The sequence below is a fragment of the Eleutherodactylus coqui genome, chromosome 9, assembly GCF_035609145.1.
Source record: "Eleutherodactylus coqui strain aEleCoq1 chromosome 9, aEleCoq1.hap1, whole genome shotgun sequence".
NCBI classification, from domain to species: domain Eukaryota; kingdom Metazoa; phylum Chordata; class Amphibia; order Anura; family Eleutherodactylidae; genus Eleutherodactylus; species Eleutherodactylus coqui.
In genome coordinates, this window is record NC_089845.1 from 89,241,584 (window position 1) to 89,262,331 (window position 20,748).

At 45.4% G+C, this 20,748-nt stretch overlaps 1 protein-coding gene across 1 annotated transcript in view; it reads left to right on the top strand.

Moving 5' to 3' along the window:
* The window catches only part of TTC39C (tetratricopeptide repeat domain 39C), a 95,241-nt gene extending 74,726 nt beyond the window's left edge, over positions 1-20,515 (top strand). The window contains exons 8-14 of the mRNA XM_066578036.1: positions 1,402-1,509; positions 3,297-3,406; positions 5,771-5,894; positions 7,108-7,205; positions 7,452-7,556; positions 14,945-14,983; positions 16,187-20,515. Of these exons, the coding sequence (XP_066434133.1) occupies positions 1,402-1,509; positions 3,297-3,406; positions 5,771-5,894; positions 7,108-7,205; positions 7,452-7,556; positions 14,945-14,983; positions 16,187-16,276 (674 nt within the window). The 3' untranslated portion in view covers positions 16,277-20,515. The remainder of the gene's footprint in view (positions 1-1,401; positions 1,510-3,296; positions 3,407-5,770; positions 5,895-7,107; positions 7,206-7,451; positions 7,557-14,944; positions 14,984-16,186) is intronic.
* The last annotated feature ends 233 nt before the right edge of the window (positions 20,516-20,748 follow it).

Genomic DNA, 20,748 nt, shown 5'->3' on the forward strand with positions numbered 1-20,748 from the left:
ATGGTGGTGTCCAAAAAGTTGATTTCTGTATACGAGTAGCTTAATGTCAGGTTTATGGTGGGGTGGAATGCATTGAATCTCTCATGGAATTGTATTAAGTCTTGTTTGGTGTGGGTCCAGATGATCATGATGTCATCAATGTAGCGGAAGTAGGCCAATGGTGTGCTGGGGCAGGAAGCCAGAAAGTTACTTTCCAGTTTTGCCATAAAAAGGTTGGCATATTGCGGTGTCATTTTACTGCCCACGGAGGTTCCAGTTAGTTGCAAGAATATCTCTTTGCCAAAGGAGAAATAATTGTGTGTGAGAATGAATCTTGTGAGTTGTAGCACTGCATCAGAGGCGACCCCATTGGCCTCAAGGTGCGCCTGGCAGGCAGTCAGTCCATCCTCGTGTGGAATGTTGGAATATAAGGATTCCACATCCATAGTGGCCAGGATGGCGCCATTGGGGAGGGGACCTACGGTTGACAGTTTGTTCAGTAGGTCCGTAGTGTCTTGCAGGTAGCTGGTTGTGTTTCTCACCAGTGGTTTGAGGATTCCTTCCACCCATCCTGAGATTCCTTCAGTGAGGGTACCCACACCTGAGATAATCGGTCTTCCCGGGTTGCCAGCTTTGTGTAGTTTTGGAAGCATGTAGAATGTTCCAACCTTGGGGTTCTCCGGTATCAAGTAGCATTTCTAGCCTCCCCCCCCCCCCAACAGTAATTTAGGGACCATAAAACTTTCACTCCGCTATCAGTGCCTAGACAAAAAAAAAAGTTTGTTTTCTGTTGCAGAATTCTTTAAGTGCGAACCAATGCGAACCAATCCCCTCCATATCTGTGCCTTGTCATAAGTATGTATGTTATAAGTGTGTATAAATATCCATGCCTCTTCAGATCCAATCCATTAAGCCTGAAGAAGAACCCTGCGTTGGTTCGCAAGCTCGCTATTACATCATGTATTTTTGTTAGCCATTAAAGGTATCATATCTACAAGATTACGTGGTTTCTCTTGCTGGGAACAATCACATTTTTCTCCCCAATGTCTGCTGGCAGGAGTCAGGGCAAACCCATTCACATTCATCCCACAAAAATTAGCGGTTCATCCAGTGGGTATGGCCACCTCAACACCTTTTATTGTAAGACTTATTCTGTTTTCCATCCCCCAACACTGCAGGCAACCTCAGTAACACAGTTGTGATAAGATCCTTCTGTTTTCTTTTAGTAAGAGGGAGATCACAAGATGTTGGGCAAACAAGTGCTTATGGTCACAAGGCATCTGTCACACAAAATTGCACTTGGCATGATCTCCTTCATACAGGAATTGTTGGCCCTATGCATTCCTCTTGAGGACAGTGCACCATCTATCGGCGCTAACCAGTTTTTTTCATTAAAATTCATGTTCTTATTTACTCTCTTAGGTTGGTGCAGCATGATAGAATTGAACTTTAAGGATGCTTTCCGATCTTTTGAACGGTTAAAAAATGAATCAAGGTGGTCGCAGTGTTACTACGCCTATCTCACAGCAGGTGGGTGGTGGAGACCTTTATTTTGATGAAAAATTAAAAGGGTTTCTGTTGTTTTTGAAAACTTAATTTCAGAGGTTTTTAGTTGGTGAGAGCCTGTGTGATGGGGCCCCTCAGACTGCAAAAATAATAGGCTGCCTCTACCATGGCCCTTTTTAACGTCCATTAGCTTTCCGTTACTCTTTGTAACGGGGAGCATAGAATGAGCCATGGACAATATATTACCCGTACTCCACTATCTGAGGAGGGGTGAGGAAAAGCCTGTGGGAGATGAAGGGTGCCACAACTCCTTGTTTAGGTAATTGGTTGGATAGGTGCTCAGATTCCCCACCAGTCACAATTTTTTACTTTTCTTAGGCCCCCTGTCCATGGCCGAGACGGAATAGCGCTAGCGATATTTTACCGCGGGCGATGAGAGGGTGGGCGCTGGCGCTGTCGGATCTCTACAGTGAGCCTATCTAATAGATAGGTGCACCGTGACAAATCACGATGTGCCGCCATTTAGATCCTGCGAGCGGAGAATCGCTATGATTCGCCGCTCGTGGATGCTGGCGGATCATCGCCCGTGGACATGCAGCCTTAACATTTCAAAAGGTTTCCAAAGGAAAAAATGACCCTTTCAGGTCTGTGTGTAATGTCACTAGTGTTCTATACTCCTAGTTGTATAGGTTGGAAAAAAAAAACAGTGACCCATTAAATTCAACCTTTTAAAATCATTATTATTAGAGATGAGCGAACGTACTCGGTAAGGGCGATTTCGCAATCGAGCACCGCGATTTTCGAGTACTTCACTACTCGGGTGAAAAGTACTCGGGTGCGCTGTTGGGCGGGGGGTTGCAGAGGGGAGTGGGGGGTAGCAGCGGGGAACAGGGGGGAGCCCTCTCCCCCCCCACTCCCCGCTGCAACCCCCCGCTCACCCACAGCGCACCCGAGTACTTTTCACCCAAGTAGTGAAGTACTCGAAAATCGCGGTGCTTGATTGCGAAATCGCCCTTACCGAGTATGTTTGCTCATCTCTAATTATAGCTGATAACAGCTAATTGCATTGTCTCAGCTGTCAGCCCTGATGCAGAACAAAGCGAAAGTAAATCAGGGAACAGTGGGCGCTCTGTTCCCTGATTTCAGCTCCCGGAAGCTCACACGATACTACTTGGTACTAATAGGCATTAGTACCAAGTAGTAGTTTATGCAACATAATCAGCCATCTTTTGAACAATCATCTTTGCGGCGTAAATGCACCTTTAAGCGTCTCATTTCCAAACTGAACAAGGCCATTTTTGTCTAGTCTCATTATAGGAGAGACCTCTCAACCCATTTAATAATCTAGTTGCCTGCCTTTGAACCCTCGCCAGCTCTTCTATATCCTTTATAGACTCTGCAGCCCAAAACTGAATCCCGTAGTCCATTTATGGTCTTTTTTGTAACGGAGTTTATTGGATTTACTCCCCAAAATGCAGGGCTAGCTAGTCAATAAAAATGACCATTATTCTTTGATGTTGGCATTAGTGTCACATTTATGCTTAAGTGGTCCTAAAATAACTGTTCCACAGGATTACATTTGATAAAATAAGTCCGTATCTTTACCAATTTTTACCTGTTCCCATAGCACTGGTCTAGTCTTTCCCCCACCCCATGTTTGTAGTGTCTGTGGCCCATTTTGATCATGTGACGCTATCACACAACACAGAAAACAAATCATATAAAGCCGTTCTTGTAATGTGTAAAGCTATAAAACAGCTAGTTGTAGTTAACCTGTCCTGTAATATGCAACTTCATTATTCCAATTTCAGTCTGTCAAGGTGCCACAGGAGAGGTGGATGGTGCCCAGGAAGTGTTTAGAGACGTCCAGAAGCTTTTCAAGAGAAAAAACAATCAAATTGAGCAGTTTTCAGTGAAAAAGGTTTGTCTAATATTGGTTAAAGATAATGATGAAATGGAAAAACCTAGAAATGTTACATGGGAAGCATTGCCAGTGTTTATCCTCACAGGGTCAAAATCTTCTATTACTTGACTACTAGCACTACTACTTCTGGTAAGAGATGAACAAGTACAACGTTTGCACAGGCACACTCGTACAATGGATGAAGTGACTGCACCCCAATGAATTCAATGGAAGTTAAACAGCCACTTCAGCGAAAACACATTTTTTACAAGCCTGACCCCCTCACCTGATAGATTGCCACACTCTGGGGGTTACCCCTATATATTCCAACCCCTTCCCTGCAGTGTAGCCCCCTATCTGATGCTTATCAGGCACTATATTGAGGCTGAGATTTTATTTCACTTTGTTTCACATGTATCCCATGATACATTAGCTGAGACTATACCATTCTCTCTGCTGGGGGTACAGTTTAATTATCATTACCTTGTATGTTCACCTAAATAAGCTACATCTAATATGTATACAGTTAGGAGGATGAGCTGTAATCTCCTCTATTATAACTGTGTGTGATCATCATCAATAACTCTGCATGTAACAGCATCACAGAAATTGACTGAAAAATGACTCCATAACACCAATTATATGTGAGATGGTCAGAATTGAGATCGCATGACCATCTGAGGAAAAACAGGCCAGACGTTTCAGACAGATAGAAATAACTAAACAGGGTAACACTAGCTCGCTTATATATACTACTGAATGAATAGCTAATGAATGAATGAATGAATGATTTAAAAAAAAAAAATCACAAGTGACCTTTAAATTGTGTTTTACGATAGTAGCACCTTTTCCCTTGAGTTCTGTAGGAAGCATGCACCAGTCATCAAATTGGGCGACTCCCTATCTGTACCAGTCATTGCTTAAAGGGGTTGTCCGGCCACACAGGGTAAAAATTTTTATAATGCTGCTGCTTTCCTTTCAGTAAGGATAGTAACAGACAGCATACAGGGGCTCAAACCGGCAGGCAGATCAGCTGCAATGTCAGTTTCTTACCTTAGATTCTGATCTTCACTGCAGCTTTCAAAGATGGCGCCTCTGTGCTGCCTTCCCACAATGCTCTGCGCTCTCTCTCTTCTGTGTGCGCGCTCCCGATGGCAGTAAGAGGCATGAAAAGGCAGGATTTCCCTCAGCTCACGTCCTAGCCCCGCCCACGACACGCCCACCTCTATTAAACTGATCTACAGTCTCTCCCCGCCCAGGCCCCGCCCCCTGCTGCATACTATAATCAGAGGGGTTGTGGCCAGGGGAGACTGTTATACTCTCATGGTTCACGATAAAATCCTACCATGAGTGTAAACAGCAGCACAGTGTATAGTGAATGGAGAGGGGCAGGGGAGAGCCGAGAGAGAACTCTCCTGCAGCCCCCCACTGCAAAGCTACCTACTGCCACCCCCCCCACCCTGCTAAAGTAAAACAAAACATTTCCCCACACACAAACATGCCCTCATAGTGCCCCTCCCACAGCGACCCCTCTCACACCCCTCCCCCCCCGACTTCTGTCAGCCGGGTCCCTGCACACACACACACACACACACATCACTGCACCCCCCCCCCTCCCCCTTGCACACATCCATCCATCCACCCCCCCCCCCCTTCCCCTGGGACTTCTGACAGCCGGGTCTCCAGACACCACTAGCACACACACACACATCACTGCACACACACCCCCCCCCCCCCCCTACACACATCCATCCATCTCTCCCTCTCCACCCCCCACCCCACTCCACCCCCGCGAGAGCCCGCCCCTCCACTCATTCTTACCTTGGAGATGAAGAGCCAACAGCCACGCCTCCCCTGCAGGCAGAACTGAGCTTCCCAGCGGCTGAAGTTCTTCTGCACATGCGCAGAGCTGTGCTGGAGAAGCGTGTCTCCGTCGTCCCGACAAGAAGAGGACAAGAGACTTGTCGGAACCCATGGCAACTGAGGAGCAACACGGGGGGGGCAGCCTAAGAGGTAGGTGAATAACTTCTGTTTGCCTAATTTACAATGCACAATGTATATTACAAAGTGCATTGTATTGGGCAAACAGAAGTAATGAGACCTAATGTTTATGGCCGGACAACCCCTTTAACTCCTTATGTGGAAATAAGAAATAACTTCTCATTGGGCCACTTTTGTTACTGTTACAATCAGCAAAAAAGTCAAAATGTTCTTGTATTTTAATGGTTCCATGCACAGTCAGCACAAAGTCATGATGCCGGAGTCTTTAGACCATAGGTACCCCCATAACATTTATAGTGTGGTTTTTTTTTTGTTTTGTTTGTTTTTTTATAGATTTTTATGATACATGTTCACATTTTAAACTGTGTATATTAATAACAGGGTGACAGATTTAGAAAGCAAAAACCAACCAAACAGCTGTGTGTCCTGGCGGCCATTGAGGTTCTGTACCTGTGGAAGGCTCTACCGAATTGCTCCTTCTCCAATCTCCAGCACATGAGTCAAGGTACGGAGAACCATATTGGCTGGATGTGGTAATTTTCTGAAATGGTTTATCATAGTTGGTTGAGGATTTGTCCGAAAGTCAGCATTCCATTTACACTGTCAGCTGAGTGGTAATGTAGGTAAATGGTCCATGATATCATTCTGTTAGCATTGTGATATGATGAGCAATAAGGTAAGCTTTACTTACTATGTACTTATGTATCTACTCATCAGCTGATCACAAGGGTGCCACATGATTATATGCCGCTGATTACATTGGTGCAGATTATTGTTGTTGATTACTTTATTGCACCTTGTTTAGACTGGCTGTTCTATTTCCTGGAGAAGTAGTTAACAATGTCGTCTATGGTTTTATTCTTGATTTATGGAATTTCAAAGCAATGATACTGATAAGGCTGAATACACTGTAACTGATTACAATAATTGCTTTCTTATAGTATTTTGTATCAAAAAATACTACTGCACATGTCGTACATACTCTTCCAGCACGTGCCGTGGGTGCAACTGCAAGGGGTTAACCTATTTTAACTTGCTTGATCTTGCACTCACCTTCCATTCAGGTGGCAAACTGAGCAACACAGTCAATACACCCCAGATACTCAATGCCACCACTTCTTATAGAAAAGCGGGAAAGAAGTCCTCAAACTCACAAACTGCTCTCCAGCAGTCAAAAGGGATCACACCATTGAGGCTGTAGGTGCAGAACAGGGACTAAGCTGATTAAAATTATAAGCTTTAACACAAAAAAAATTCAGTGCTTACAAAAGATAAAATGACACAAATACAAGCAAAACTGTTATATAATAAAGTGAGAAGAATACAGAAGACCTAAATCTTACAGTATGTCTTTGAAGGGTTGTCCAGCTTATTGCTGCTCACGTTTTTATCTAGAGAGGGTCTCTCTTCGGGTGACTTGTGGGGGAGAGTATGACCTCTTTGATATATGGTCTTAGACAAACCTGTTATCTTGGACAACGCCTTTAAATTCCATTTATTACCAAGGTTTCAGAGACTTTGGTTGCCATGAGTTATGCTCGTGTGTACATGAACTCACACATGAACCTGGAGTACATACATGCGTAGAGCCCTACGTTTTGCTGTAGGAGTAGAATGCTATATAAGGTTGCACGGTTGTTATTCTTTGACTTGCTACTCATTACATACTACCCTAACATATCAGTTATTTTGTGTTTTTTCTTTTACATTGACTGAAGCTTGCCATGAAGTTGTAGATCCGACTGTAGTTGGACTGCGGAATCTACTCCTTGGTGCGATCCACAAATGTCTGGGCAATGTAGAAGATGCTGTTCAGGTGAGATGTCAGATCTTCTCTCACTACAGAGCATAAAACTGCTTAGACTGCATTCACATGTGGAGTTTCTTGCTGCATCTCTGAACTGCTGCAAAAAAAGGCAATTTTTTTTTTAATACATAGGATTTTTTTTCTTAAACACCACAAGAAAAAATGTCCCTAGGGCCTGAAAACGTTTGTCACAAATGTCTAGATAAACATGGTGCAATATCTGAAGAGCTATTTTATGCTTTTTTTTTTTGGTAGTTCTTCCAGCGCGCAGTGAAGGACGAGCAGGGACGACAGCAGAACCTCTACATCCAGCCGTACGCTTGCTATGAACTAGGCTGCCTCCTACTGGACAATCCAGAGGTACTCACATCCACTTTACATGGCTGCTATACAGATGGTAGATACATTAGTCATAAAGGGGTAAAGGCTTTATTAGTATTGGCACATTTTAGCATGTTGTTTTTGATATTTGTGAACACTATATGTAGTTGAGGAAACTATTTTCTATTTTATCTCTGTATAAAGTACACAGCCATTAATTACCTTCCACAATCCTGCAGGCTGTAAAAACAAACAAAATGCTAATAATTTGTAGATGTGAATTATTCTTCATCTGCTGCAGGTTTTCCTGATGAGGCCTCATTTACGCCGTGTTCATAGCAATATAAATACATAACGAGGCATGATCAGCACAAAGGATGAAGGACAACCAGCAGGAGACTGAATGGCTTCCTGACTGCAGTCTCACATTTACGAAGACTGTATTTACTAGACTACGTATTTTATGTTAGTGTAGATAAGATAGTTTAGGTGATTTTGGGCCAAACATTAAAAGCACACCCTTCTAATAAATTTGGCACATTTTAAACCGCTTAGACAATGGAACGTGCTGTGATTTTTTTTTTTTTTTTTTGCGCAGATTCCGCCTGTAAAACTGCAGCAGAAATTCATGGTTTTGTCGTGGATTCACAAATGTCAATGGACAAAATCTGTCTGCGAAATTCCGATGCGTTGTCCAGTGAAGAAGTGACATGCCGCCTCTTGACTGTGATCTGCATGGAAACGCAGCGGAATTCCACATGTGAATTTTGACCATTAACAGGGCTAAATCACTGTGTGAATCTTCTGCAGAATAGCTGCGAGTGTCTGCCTGCCATGGTTTTAAAGGTGAAATCTGCACAGAAAATTCTGTGGTGGTTTCCACCGTATGAACATAGCCTTAAAGGGAATCTGTCAGGTCCGCACAACACCATAAACAAAGTTATAGTGCCGTTAGGGGAAATGGCAGTGATCCGGGTGATGTGTTGTGTTTTTTTTATACTCTCCCACTCCCATGGTCCAACGGTGTCCCTCTCTGAAGTTTGGGGACACAGCACAGAAATTTGACTCTTCAAAGTTTCTCTCATACAGCTTTATGGGAGCACATGGGACTCTAAATAGAGTCATATTTTCTTCAGAGGGGCACACCGCTGGATCGCAGGAGCAGGTGAGTATAAAAAAAAAAAACAGCGCTTGGGAATATGGTGGCGCTATATAAAAAATAGATTATACCTACCCGATAATCGGGTTTTCAGTAGTCTCCACGACAGCACCAATTGAGATTGCCTCCTCCTGGTAGGACAGGAACATACTGAGAGGTTAAAAGCTCCCCCCCTTCCCCACTTTACTCAGTGGATTCTAACGAATTGCTGGGGTAGGAGCTCAACTTAAATTTCTTCCCTTAACCGGGGTTTTTTTTTTTGGAAATTATATTCTATACTACTTTCTATTGGGGGGGGGGGGGGGGGGGAGGTACGGGTGCTGTCGTGGAGACTACTGGAAACCCGATTATCGGGTAGGTATAATCTATTTTTTCCCTAGTCGTCTCCACGACAGCACCAATTGAGACGTACCAACTAAAGTTTTCTTGGGGTGGAATTGCTGCCGAGAGGACTTTGCGGCCGAAGGCCATGTCCTCGTCCTGCTGCACTTTTACCCTATAGTGCTTAACGAACGTGTGGGGTTTCTTCCAGACTGCGGCCTTGCATATCTGCTCGACCGAGGCTGAGCTGTGTTCGGCCCATGAGGATGCCACTGCCCTTGTGGAATGGGCTTTAAGAGCTAACGGGATTTCCTTCCCGAGGGCCTTATAGGACTCTATGATGGCCAGGCGGATCCACCTGGCTATGGAACTTTTTGCTGCTTTGCTACCTTTATTTGGGCCACTGAACTGGACGAACAAGTTGTCGTCCCGTCTCCAGTAGCTCGTTGCCTCTATGTAGGCTAGGACTGCTCTCCTAACGTCCAGGCAGCTTAGGGTCTTTTCTTCCTCGTTCTTTGGTTTACTAAAAAATGAGGGGATTATTATATCCTGGGACCTATGAAACTCTGATACTACCTTTGGCGTAAAAGCAGGGTCTGTTTTAAATACTAGTTTGGTGTCTGCGATTTTCATGAACGGGTGGCGGATGGACAAGGCCTGTAGCTCGCTAACCCGCCTTGCAGAGGTGATGGCTACTAAAAAAATGGTTTTGATCGTAAGCATTTTTATGGGTAGTGCCTCGATCGGCTCGAACGGTACCGCTGTCATGGCCCTTGGAGCCCAATTAAGGTTCCAGTCCGGAAACAGATTTATGGGCCTGGGCCGTAATCTAGCTGCTGCTGTTAGGAACCTGTTGACCCATCTGTCGTCTGCGAACTTTGTGTCACAAATGGCGCTAAGGGCTGAGACCTGGACCTTTAGCGTGCTTGGAGAGAGGCCCATCTCTAGGCCCTCCTGCAAAAACTCCAAGATTAGCGGAGTGTCAGGGATAGAATCCCCGCGATCCCTTCCCTGTCTCCATGAGGAAAACCTTCTGGTAGATCAGGTTGGTCGTCTTTTTCCTGCTGGACATTAAGGTTTCTACTACTCTCTGAGAATCCCTTCTCTCTTAGTGAGGATTCCTCAAGAGCCATGCCGTTAAATGGAGTTTGTCTAGGCCTGGGTGGTTCAGTGGCCCCTGCGATAGAAGATCTGTCCAGGTAGGAAAGGTGACTGGGTCCTGGACGCTTAATGTTGTTAGAAGACTGAACCAGCTTCTTTTCGGCCAGAAGGGGGTCACCAGGATTAGCGTGCATACCTGGGTTCTGAAATGCTGTAAGACCCTGGGGATCAGTGGTATAGGAGGAAAGGCGTACGTCAGTCCTTGTCCCCAGTCTTGGCCTAGGGTGTCTACTGCTGTCGGACGATCTCCTGGCCGGAGGGAGAAGAAGTTGCCTACTTTGGCGTTCTCCCTGGTTGCGAACAGGTCCAACTGTGGGGTCCTCCACCGGTTGGTCAGGATTCTGAATGCCTCTAGGGAGAGGGACCATTCTCCTGGGTCTATTTGCCTCCTGCTGAGGAAGTCCGCTTTTTGGTTTAGCGTCCCCTTTAAGTGGGTTGCCGTGATCGAGAGGATCCGGCCCTCTGCCCAGTGAAAAATTTTCTGTGTGATGCTTTGCAGGGCGGGAGATCTTGTGCCCCCTTGGTGTCGTATATGGGCGACCGCGGTGATATTGTCTGACAGTATCTTTATATGCCGGTTCTGTAGCGAGTTCCCTAACTGCTGTAGAACCTGCCATACTGCCTGTAGTTCTCTGTAATTTGAGGACTGTTCTTTTGTCCTTTTTGAGGCCAGGGGCCCTGAAAGAACTGGTTCCCCACATGCGCTCCCCATCCCCAGGCGCTTGTGTCCGTTGTGATGTGAGTGGCTGGCTTTTGTAGCCAGTGAACCCCTCTCCGCAGGTTCTCTGGGGATGCCCACCAACGCAGGCATGTTTTCACCGCGCTTGGGATGTACATTCTTGCTCCTAAAGAGGACTGCCTTCTGTCCCACGTGGATAGGACTAAGGCTTGCAGGGCTCTGGTGTGAGCCTAGGCCCATGCCACTCCTGGAATGCATGATGTCAAGCTTCCCAGGAGAGACATTGCTTCCCGAATTGTGCATGATCGACTTCGTAGGAAGGTTTTGACTATCCTTCGGCTTTTTTGTATTTTTTCCTCGGGTAGGCAGGAGCATTGCGATTCTGAGTTGAGCATTATTCCCAGAAACGTCTTCTGCTTGTCGGGATCTAGGCTGGATTTTTCCCAGTTTATGATCCATCCTAATGACTGGAGAAGCTCTAGCACTATCTCCAGGTGTTTCGTTAGGAGTTCTATGGACTCTGCTATTAAAATATCGTCCAGGTAGGGTACTATTAGGACCGTTTTTTTTTTGTTTTTTTTCCCCTCAGGTAGGCGGCTACCTCTGCCATAATTTTGGTGAAGAATCTGGGGGCTGAGGATATCCCGAAGGGCAGGCATCTGAATTGGTGGTGCTCTATTCCTTTGCCCATGTCCACTGCGCACCTTAGGTATTTCCGGAACCCCCTGTGGATCGGTAGGTGGAAATAAGCGTCCTTTAAATCGATGGATGCCATGTAGGCTCCTCTGGGAATCAACTTTTTCGTTGAGGAGATGGTTTCCATTCTGAATTTTCTGTATCGGACGCAGGTGTTCAGGGGTTTCAGATTTACTATCATCCGATGTTTCCCGCAGGGTTTTCTTACTAGGAAGAGCCTGGAATAATGGCCCTGGGTTTCCTCGTTTCGCGGTACGGGGGATATTGCGTTTAGTTGTTGCAAGTCGCACACGCTTTGCCTTAGTAGGTGTAACTGTCGCTTTGAGCCTCCCGTGATAATGAATTTCCTTCTGGGGATGGACACCAGCTCTATCTGGTATCCCTGCTGTAAGATCTTTGGGATCCATGGGCCCTCGCAGATTGCAGCCCATTGATCCACAAAGTTCCCCAGCCTTGCCCCTACAGGGATGGTGTCAGGGTCTCTGCTTCGGCTCCCCCTGGTGGGGGTTGAAGAGGATATTTCTTCCTCTTCCCCCCCCCCCCCCCCCCCCCCCCTTGGGGTAACTCCAGCGGCCTGTCTTACCCTTGCTTCGGTAGGCCTCGGGCTGTTGCATTGGAGCCCGGAAGAAGGTCTTCCCTCTTTGTGGCTTTTCTTCGGGGAACCCCTTCTTTCTGTCGGCCGCTTTCTCTAGAATTTTGTCTAGGTCCGGCCCGAACAAAAACTGGCCGTAGAACGGGAGGGCGCACAGCTTATTTTTTGAGGCTAGGTCGCCTGACCACGATTTCAGCCATAACACTTCTGGCTGAGTTAGACCGGGCTGTAGCTGTCGCTGAGAGTTTGACAGTTTCGGCCGCGGCGTGCGCTAGGAAGTTTGTTGCCATACACCGGATCAGAAGGGAGTTTAGGATCTGTTCCCTCGGCGTCTTATTGGTTAGGTGTAGCTCCAGCTGTTCTAGCCATACCCCCAGGGTCCACGCCACACAAGTGGCTGCGATCCCTGGCCTAAGTATGTTTGCCGCTGCCTCCCATGATTTCTTTAGAAGGCCCTCCGCTTTGCGATCCATGGGGTCTTTTAACTGTGCGGCGTCCTCAAAGGGAAGGGTCGTCCTCCTCCTGGCTACTTTGGCCACCGGGACGTCTACCTTAGGTACCTCCTCCCAGCTTGCGCAAACTTCCTCCCCGAATGGGTATCTTCTTTTTACCCCTCTAGCGGAGAAGGAGCCTGCGTCTGGTTTCCTCCACTCTTTCTGGATTATTTTGGTGATATTCTTGTGGACAGGGAAGGTATGCTTGCGCCTCTCCCCTAGTCCCCCGAATATCTCATCTTGTAGGGTACGTGGCTCTCTGGGCTCTTCCATTTTTAGTGTAGCCCTGACTGACTTAATTAATTCTGTTAAGTCGTCTTGATGGAATAAATATTTCTTGTAGTCCTCCTAATCTGAGGACTCCTCGGCCGCCCGTTCCTCTTGCTCTGATCCGATAGAACTCTCGGAGTCGGAAGGCTCGTCGAGAACATACGCCTTTTTCTGGCGTTTCGCTGGCGGCGCCGGCTGTGACGTTAGGGCTGATCTAACCTCCTCTTTCACCAGCTTCCTAACGTCCTCCATGAATCCCCCCAATTCCTCTCTGACTAGCCTAGCTATGCATGCCTTGCATAGAGGCCTCTGGTACGTAGCTGGCAGTCTCGTCCCGCATTCCACGCATTTTCTGAGTTTTGTTCTGGGGGGGGGGGGGGGGGGGGGATGTCTTTTTTATCCCCCCTGACAAACAAAGCATTTTTTGCGGGTGAATATGCATTTTTTCCATACACAACATACTGGATATTTGCATTGTATTTTTGCCGCACTGGCTACTTACGGCCGCTGAGGCTGAGGTTTCAGTTGTCTCTGGGGCTGGAGCACTCATTTCTGTACCGGTGCTGCAGACACCCTGCGACCTGTAGTGCTGTTCTGGCTTCTTTCAGGTTCCTATTTTTTAAATTTTCGCGCTCCTGCGCTAAGCCCCGCCCCCTCCGCGCCTGATGCAGACACGATGAAGTCATCGCGCTGGACACGTGACGGGGCGCCCCGCCCCCCGCTGTCAAAGGGCTTCCTGGAGTGCCGCGCTGTAACTTCTGCCGGGAGGGGGAGAGGGACTGAGGCTCCGGCTTTGTACCCCCCATGGGCCGCCGCGGGAGGAACCTGGCCGGGGGTTACCACCCCATGTGGCGTCCCGGGAGTCGTCTGGCTTGGAAGGGAGGACAGGCTGACCCACTGCCCTCCGATCCGCCTGTAAGTAATTCTGGCTGGCTTCTCCACCAGCTCCTCTCAGAGATCCTGCCTCCTGGCAGGACAGGAAGACACTGAGGAAAGTGGGGAAGGGGGGGAGCTTTTAACCTCTGTGTGTTCCTGTCCTACCAGGAGGAGGCAATCTCAATTGGTGCTGTCGTGGAGACAACTGGGGAAATAAAGATTATTACTATTACATCACCCGACTCCCTGTCATATTCCCTGAGAGCACCATAACTTAGTTTATGCTGCTGTTGGGCCTGCACAGGTTCCCAGTAAAGTTAAAAAAAGACAAAAACACCGGTGTAGATTTACCTTAAGATTTACATAATCTTCAGGCTGACTTCTTAATAAAGATTCCTTAGGCCTCATGTCCACAGGCAAAATAGGATTTAAAATCTGCAGCGGATCACCCGCATGCGGATCAGCATCCCATAGGGATGCATTGCCCACCCGCGGGTAGATAAACACCCCCGGATGGTCAATAAAAGTGAATTTTAAAAAAAATGAAGCATGAAAAAAAATGTGACATGCTCCATTTTCGTGTGGGTCTCCCACGGGCTTCTATTGAAGCCTATGGAAGCCGTCCGGATCCGCGGGAGACCTAAAATAAGAATAACTTACCCGCAGCGGACCGGGCAGGTATTCTTGCTTTGGCCTGGCGGATGTGCGCAGCACATGCGCGCGGTACGCTGCCGGCGTGCCGAGTACATCCGCCGGCCGTGAAGAAGAGAAGACCTTCCCGGTCCGCTGCGGGTAAGTTTATTTTTTTCAGCGCTCATGTCCGCGGGGCAGGAGGGACCCGCTAGGGATTCTCCATGGAGAATCCGTAGCGGGCCTGATTTTCCCCGTGGACATGAGGCCTTAATCTCCCTGGATACCGTGTCCACTTCTCAGATTTAGCAACTGACTAAAAGATTCACCAATTTTACCACAGGTTGTCACAAGTGACTACTCAGTAAATGTGGGAGGAAGTATATAATGAAGTTTATCATTCTTTTTGGAAAATGTCTGAGTCCTAAGCAATCTCTTAAAGTCTAACTGATAGGATAGATAGTTGTGCATAGAGCATGAAGGGGTGGATGAGCACTTGCAATTAAAACATGTATTCTAAAAAGTTAAGTTACTTTTTTATGTTTACAGACCGTCGGAAAAGGGAAAGCATTACTGTTTCAAGCAAAGGTACAGTAAATGGATTTTTAACAATTAACCCCTTCCGCTGTGCAATATACTATTACAGTGGCTCCAGCTAATTCCCTTTGTTACAGCATAATAGTACATTACAGCTATGTCCATGCCATTCCTTTTAGATGCCAACTGATCCCCCTTACCTGCCTGATCACAGCATCTAAGTGATTTTACAGAGACCTCCACCCCTGCAATGTAATTGTGGATTGCCGTCGGGTTGCTGTTGCAGCCTGAGGCCTAAAAATGGCCACCAAGGCTGCCTCATTAGGCCCCAAGAAGGTGCCTGTCAGTGTTACACTGAAACGCGTAATATGCTGTAATATAGAAGTACTGCAGTTTTTTTTTTTATGTCAGCAATCAGGAGGTTTTAAATCCTGGTCCACTATTAACAAAGTGAAAAGGGAAAAAAAAGATTGTTTTGAAAAATGTAACTTAGAGACCCTAAAAACTGTGTTTCACTGCATTTATAACCACCCACCCGATAGAACAAATTGTACTACAAAGTATTTTTAAAAAAAGCCCAAATTCATACTTTTTGTACATCCAGCCTCACAAACCACAGAAAAAGTCCTAATATGTACCCCAAAATGGTGCTAATAAACTACAGTTCGTACAAAATCAAGCCTTCAAAGAGCTCAGTTAATGAGAAAATAAAGTTTCTTAAAATGCAAATGACAAATTATTGTGTAAAAGTAGAAAAATGTTAAACAACCCCTAAATTTGGTATTGCTAACAACGCACATTATAGAGAGATCATGTCTTATATACCACACAGTGAATACTGTTTAAAAAAAAAAAAAGATAAAGGCCAAAAACTATTTTTAACATTCTCCTAAAAACAATGATGGAATTGCAGTGTTGGTTTCTACCACAATAAAAGTTAAACCACAATAAAAGTTAAACCACACATTTGATGTATTTCAAAGTTTGTGTAATTAAAAATATAACTCGACCAGTAAAAAAAAAACAACAAACAAAAAAACCGCCCTCGTACGGCCACGGCAACTTACAATAAAAAAATGTGGTACTGTAACAATAAAAAATGCAGTACTGTAAAAAAAATGCTTAGTCCCCAAGTACTAAACTAGGCTGCGCCAATAAGGGGGTCAATAGCCTGCTGATTAGAGTTTGTAAGCATTCTTGATGATGTCCCAGACTGAAGCTTCTGTTTCCTTCTCTCCTTTATGTCTGCGGCAGGAGGAATACACCGGCTATGACTTTGAGAACAGACTCCATGTCCGCATCCACGCAGCCTTGGCCTCTCTCAGGGAAGTGGTCCCTCAGTGACGGAGGACAATGGGACTCGTAAATCCCACACAGCTTTCTGCACTTGACCACACAGCAGGGGATACAAATGGCAGATTGTGGAGGAGAAAGCTGCCTGTGCCAGAGACTTGGGACTACTCACAGCAGCAGAGCTGGCCACAAAGGGAAGTCACAGTAGGACTGCCATCTAAATAGCATTACCTGAGGAAGACCTCGCTACAATGGATGTAGTCCTAAGGACTGCAGTAGTGACCTTGTATAGCATGTCCGTTTAACCCTTGTGTCAATCAAAGTTGATGCAGCAGTTCATCTCGCACCACCCATGCCATTTTAATTTAGTCTTGACCGTTTTAATTGTTATGTTCCCTATGCTGTATTATATTAGCGGGTGTACATCATTCTAATATTAGATATATACTATCTATGAAATACAAGGAGGTTCGAGTTGTGTGATCTGAACTGCTGCGGTCAGGCCTGTCTGAGAAAAGCACATAACATGTACATGATCTTGTGATGTGCAACGTCTGGTCTGCCGCACTGTAAAACAGGGCCGAACACAAATAGCAAGGAGCCCCTGTGCAAGCACTTTTATACGGACCCCTCACTCTCCAGTAGCTCATCATAGACCACCCCCTTCTATAAAAGTAGCTCTATCTATCCACCAGTGATGGTGAGCCATAAAATTCATTAGCTCAGACCCCTACCTGCAATGTAATAAGTAGTAGGAAGCTGCTGATAGGGTAGCGGTGGCCCCCTTATCTACCGGGCTCCAAGATTACACTTATGGTATGCCTGCCCCTGGTGTAACTGTGATATCTTAGGTGACTGGGGAAACGCGCATCTTCATAGATCGGTTGGGGGGAATAAAGCTTCTAACATTCTTCATTAGGACTTTTAGTACATTCTGTTATAGAGGCATAAAGTTTCTCCATTATTAGATGAACCTCCATCCCCACTTTTTATATAGTTAGGAACTTTAGTGAACATTTTACTGTAAAATACAACAACTGCAGCAATAGCAGTTTCAGTTGGGGGTATGCGTGGTAGCGCCCCCTATTTGTCCTTTTGCATTGATGAACTAAATCAATCTACAAAGACTTTGTAGAAGAATGACGCAGCCCTGAAGGCTAGTAAAAGGCAATACAATACAGTTGTAGCACTTTTGCTTCTGTGCGTACTTGAAGATTAACTTTTTGTTTGAATTCAGGGATTTTTCCATTTCCTAGGCACTTGACGTTTGTGGAGTATTTGTTCGGCGTCTGCTACAAGTGTGTGGCTTTTATTTTTTAAATTAAGTTGTGTTTTTTCAAGGTGAAAGGGAACCTTACTGGAGAAAGTTGTTAGAACATTTTAATTGTACATTTAAGTGAATCGGTTTTATAAATATGTTTATTTAAACATCTGGTATTGTGGATGTCCTAACGAGAGGAGAACATGTTCTATATTGGGGTATTTAAAGGGTCTTTGCTGTTTCGGCTTTCAATTCTGCAGCTGACCGAAGCACTTGGCTCTCCACGGGATGTCCATACCGGGCATAGGGAGCTGCACAGGAATTGTGAATCACCGCTCTTATTCTCTTAGGGGCATGCTCACCTGTGACAGTGTATACAAGGAGGACTCTGATTTATGGTGCATTCACAAGGGCTGAAAGCCGCAGCTGGAAAAATAGTGTGCGTTTTTGCCATGCAAGCTGCAGCAAAAATGCACATAACTTAAGTGCTACATGTGGATGCACCCTTACGTTGCTGAAATAGTAGTAGTGGGATACCCTGTTCAGATTATTTTGCACCCTAATAGACCAGTGTTTTTCAACTCGAGTCCCCCAAGGTCATGATTTGAGGAGATCCCAGAGAGAACACTTGTAGTAACTTTTAAGGCACTGACTAGAATTGCATCAGTTGTTCATTTCTGAGGAAATCCTGAAAACCTGACCTGTTGAGGAATGGAGTGGAAAAACACTGTAACAGACAACCTGAAGTAAGAAGATCTGAATAAGTATATAACATACTCATCCGGCCACGGCGGTAGTTCTCATAGACATTATACACCTGTCCAACATGCTCTGGTGGCGCCTTAGTTTGGTTGAACAAATAGTGACTGTCTATTGTGATCCAGCAGGGCTGATATTTTCCTCCAAGTTATTTCTTATGAGGAGGTCTGTAATTTTCTATTGACTATTGGTACATTTAGCTACACAGACACTATATGACCATACAGAAAACCAAGAAGCTATGACTGGAGAAAGATGACCAAACCTCACAACTTCCTGTATTGCTACACTAATAATGCTTAACCTCCTAGTGACGGCCAATACACCATTTACTGGCCTCACTAATGGGCTTTAAACCTGCATATATATCTTTGAAGGTGGTGGCTTGGCTGAGTACTGACGGCCAGGCTCCTGCTCAAACCACCAACAGAGGAGAAACCTCAGAATCTGGCAGTTTAAGCCCTTACATGCCCCACTCATTAGCAGCTACAGCATGTAAACTGATGACAGGGGGCTCCTTCTGTCACCTACAGACACCCTACAGTGTGATGCCAAGACACTAATGGGTTCCTGTGGCAGCTGGAAGCCTAACAAAGGCCTCCATGTTTGCCATATAACTCAGCCTATTAGATCCCACCTCCTGATAGTCAAATGAGTTGCTGTCTTAGGCTTAGTAGAATGCACTACATAAAATAGTACACTGCATAACTTCATGACTGCATCGCCAAGTCCCCTTCAGGAACTTAAAAATTATTGATTTTTTTTTTTAATGCTAATTTTTAAATTTAAAAAAAAATTTCTCACAAAAACCTATTTAAAATGGATAAATTCCCCCAAACTTTTTGAAGAAGCAGCATAATAGTTATTACCGCGTCTAACGATGCTAAGGTGAATTCACACAGGTGAGTGCGATATATCAGGCCGAGAAACCCAGCCCGATATCCGTGGGTACAACGCATGTTAACAATTGCGCTAAGAGGCGTTTTTCATGCAAAAACACCTCTTCTGGGAAGTTCAGATCCTGCAGCGCTTGTTGCACGTGCGTTGGAGGATTGGCAAGTGTTTCCCGTTGATCTCAATGGGAAACCTGACACGGCATGCGACTTTGTTTAACTTGTTCCTCTGAAAATCGACGGGCAGTGCGTTCCGAGGGATGCAAAAAAAATTACATGCAACAGTTTCTGTTTTTTACCTTGTAGCATCGCTGTAAGGGAAACCATCGCTCATGTGTCGGACTCAGTTCAAAAGAATGGAGTTCATATTCACGCGCGGTTTGTGCGTCTCGCAGTGCCCAAAACTCACGAGAGATTCGCGCTCGTGTGACTGTTTACCAACGGGGGATAATATGTAGTTATTTATCTGTCAATGTCTTAAAAATAACTTTAACGCCAGAATTGCCATTTTTCTTTTGTCCTTATCCCAAAATCAAACTCGCGTATCTCAAAATGGTACCAATAAAAACGGTAATTCTTCCGCAAAAAAAGCAGCCCTCACGGAGTGCCGTTAGGGGAAAGATAAAAATATTCTGGGTCTTAGAATGCGGCGAAGCAGATTCAATTCCTCTTTAAAAACGTGCTTTTATATGAACTGTGCATCGCAGTAATCGTGCAGATCCACATCATAAGTTATGTTTACTGAATGGCGGACGCCAGAAGAACAAATTCCTCTCCCTTTTGACATTCACTCTGCCATGTCAAAAGCTTGTAAAAAGTACAGTGACTCTTCAGACATGTCATCACATCTCTGTAGACCAGCATTCAGAAAGTACATAGAGAGAAACTACTTTATCATTGGACACCGCCTACCCCTTTATAATGGCTGCAGTCATTAGGAGTCGGTGGATCGCTCTAGGGAAGGTCTGCTCACACTTGTAAGACTAGATAAGACAAAACTCAAGAGCTTCACTAGGAAGAAAAAACTAAATATTTAATAGCGTAGCATTGCCCAAGACGAAAATGCATGTTGCAGTATTTCACCTTTTACCTGGTCTGGTTGTACCAACCGAGCACAACAGTGATAAATAGCCCCTCTGCCTCTCCTGGCACTGGTGGGTGCGTTACTTCTGTAGTGTCAGGGATAGATGAGATGAAACGCCAGGATGCACCCTGAATGCAGAGGACAGCAGGTAGTCAAGAAGGCAGGAGCGCCCGTACATCCTGGCTTGTCATCCCGGCTTGTCATCCCATGTATTCCCAATAGGTATAATGAAAACAAAGATCTGGTACCGTGTTAGCCAGTAGAGCAAAATGTGATTGTTCTCAGTAAGAGAAACGACGTAATCTTGTAGATATGATACCTTTTAATGGCTAACAAAAATACATGATGTAATAATAGCGAGCTTTCGTACCAACGCAGGGTACTTCTTCCGGCTTATGGATTGGATCTGAAGAGGCATGCATATTTATACACACTTATAGCATACATACTTATGATGTATGTTATAAGTGTGTATAAATATGCATGCCTCTTCAGATCCAATCCATAAGCCGGAAGAAGTACCCTG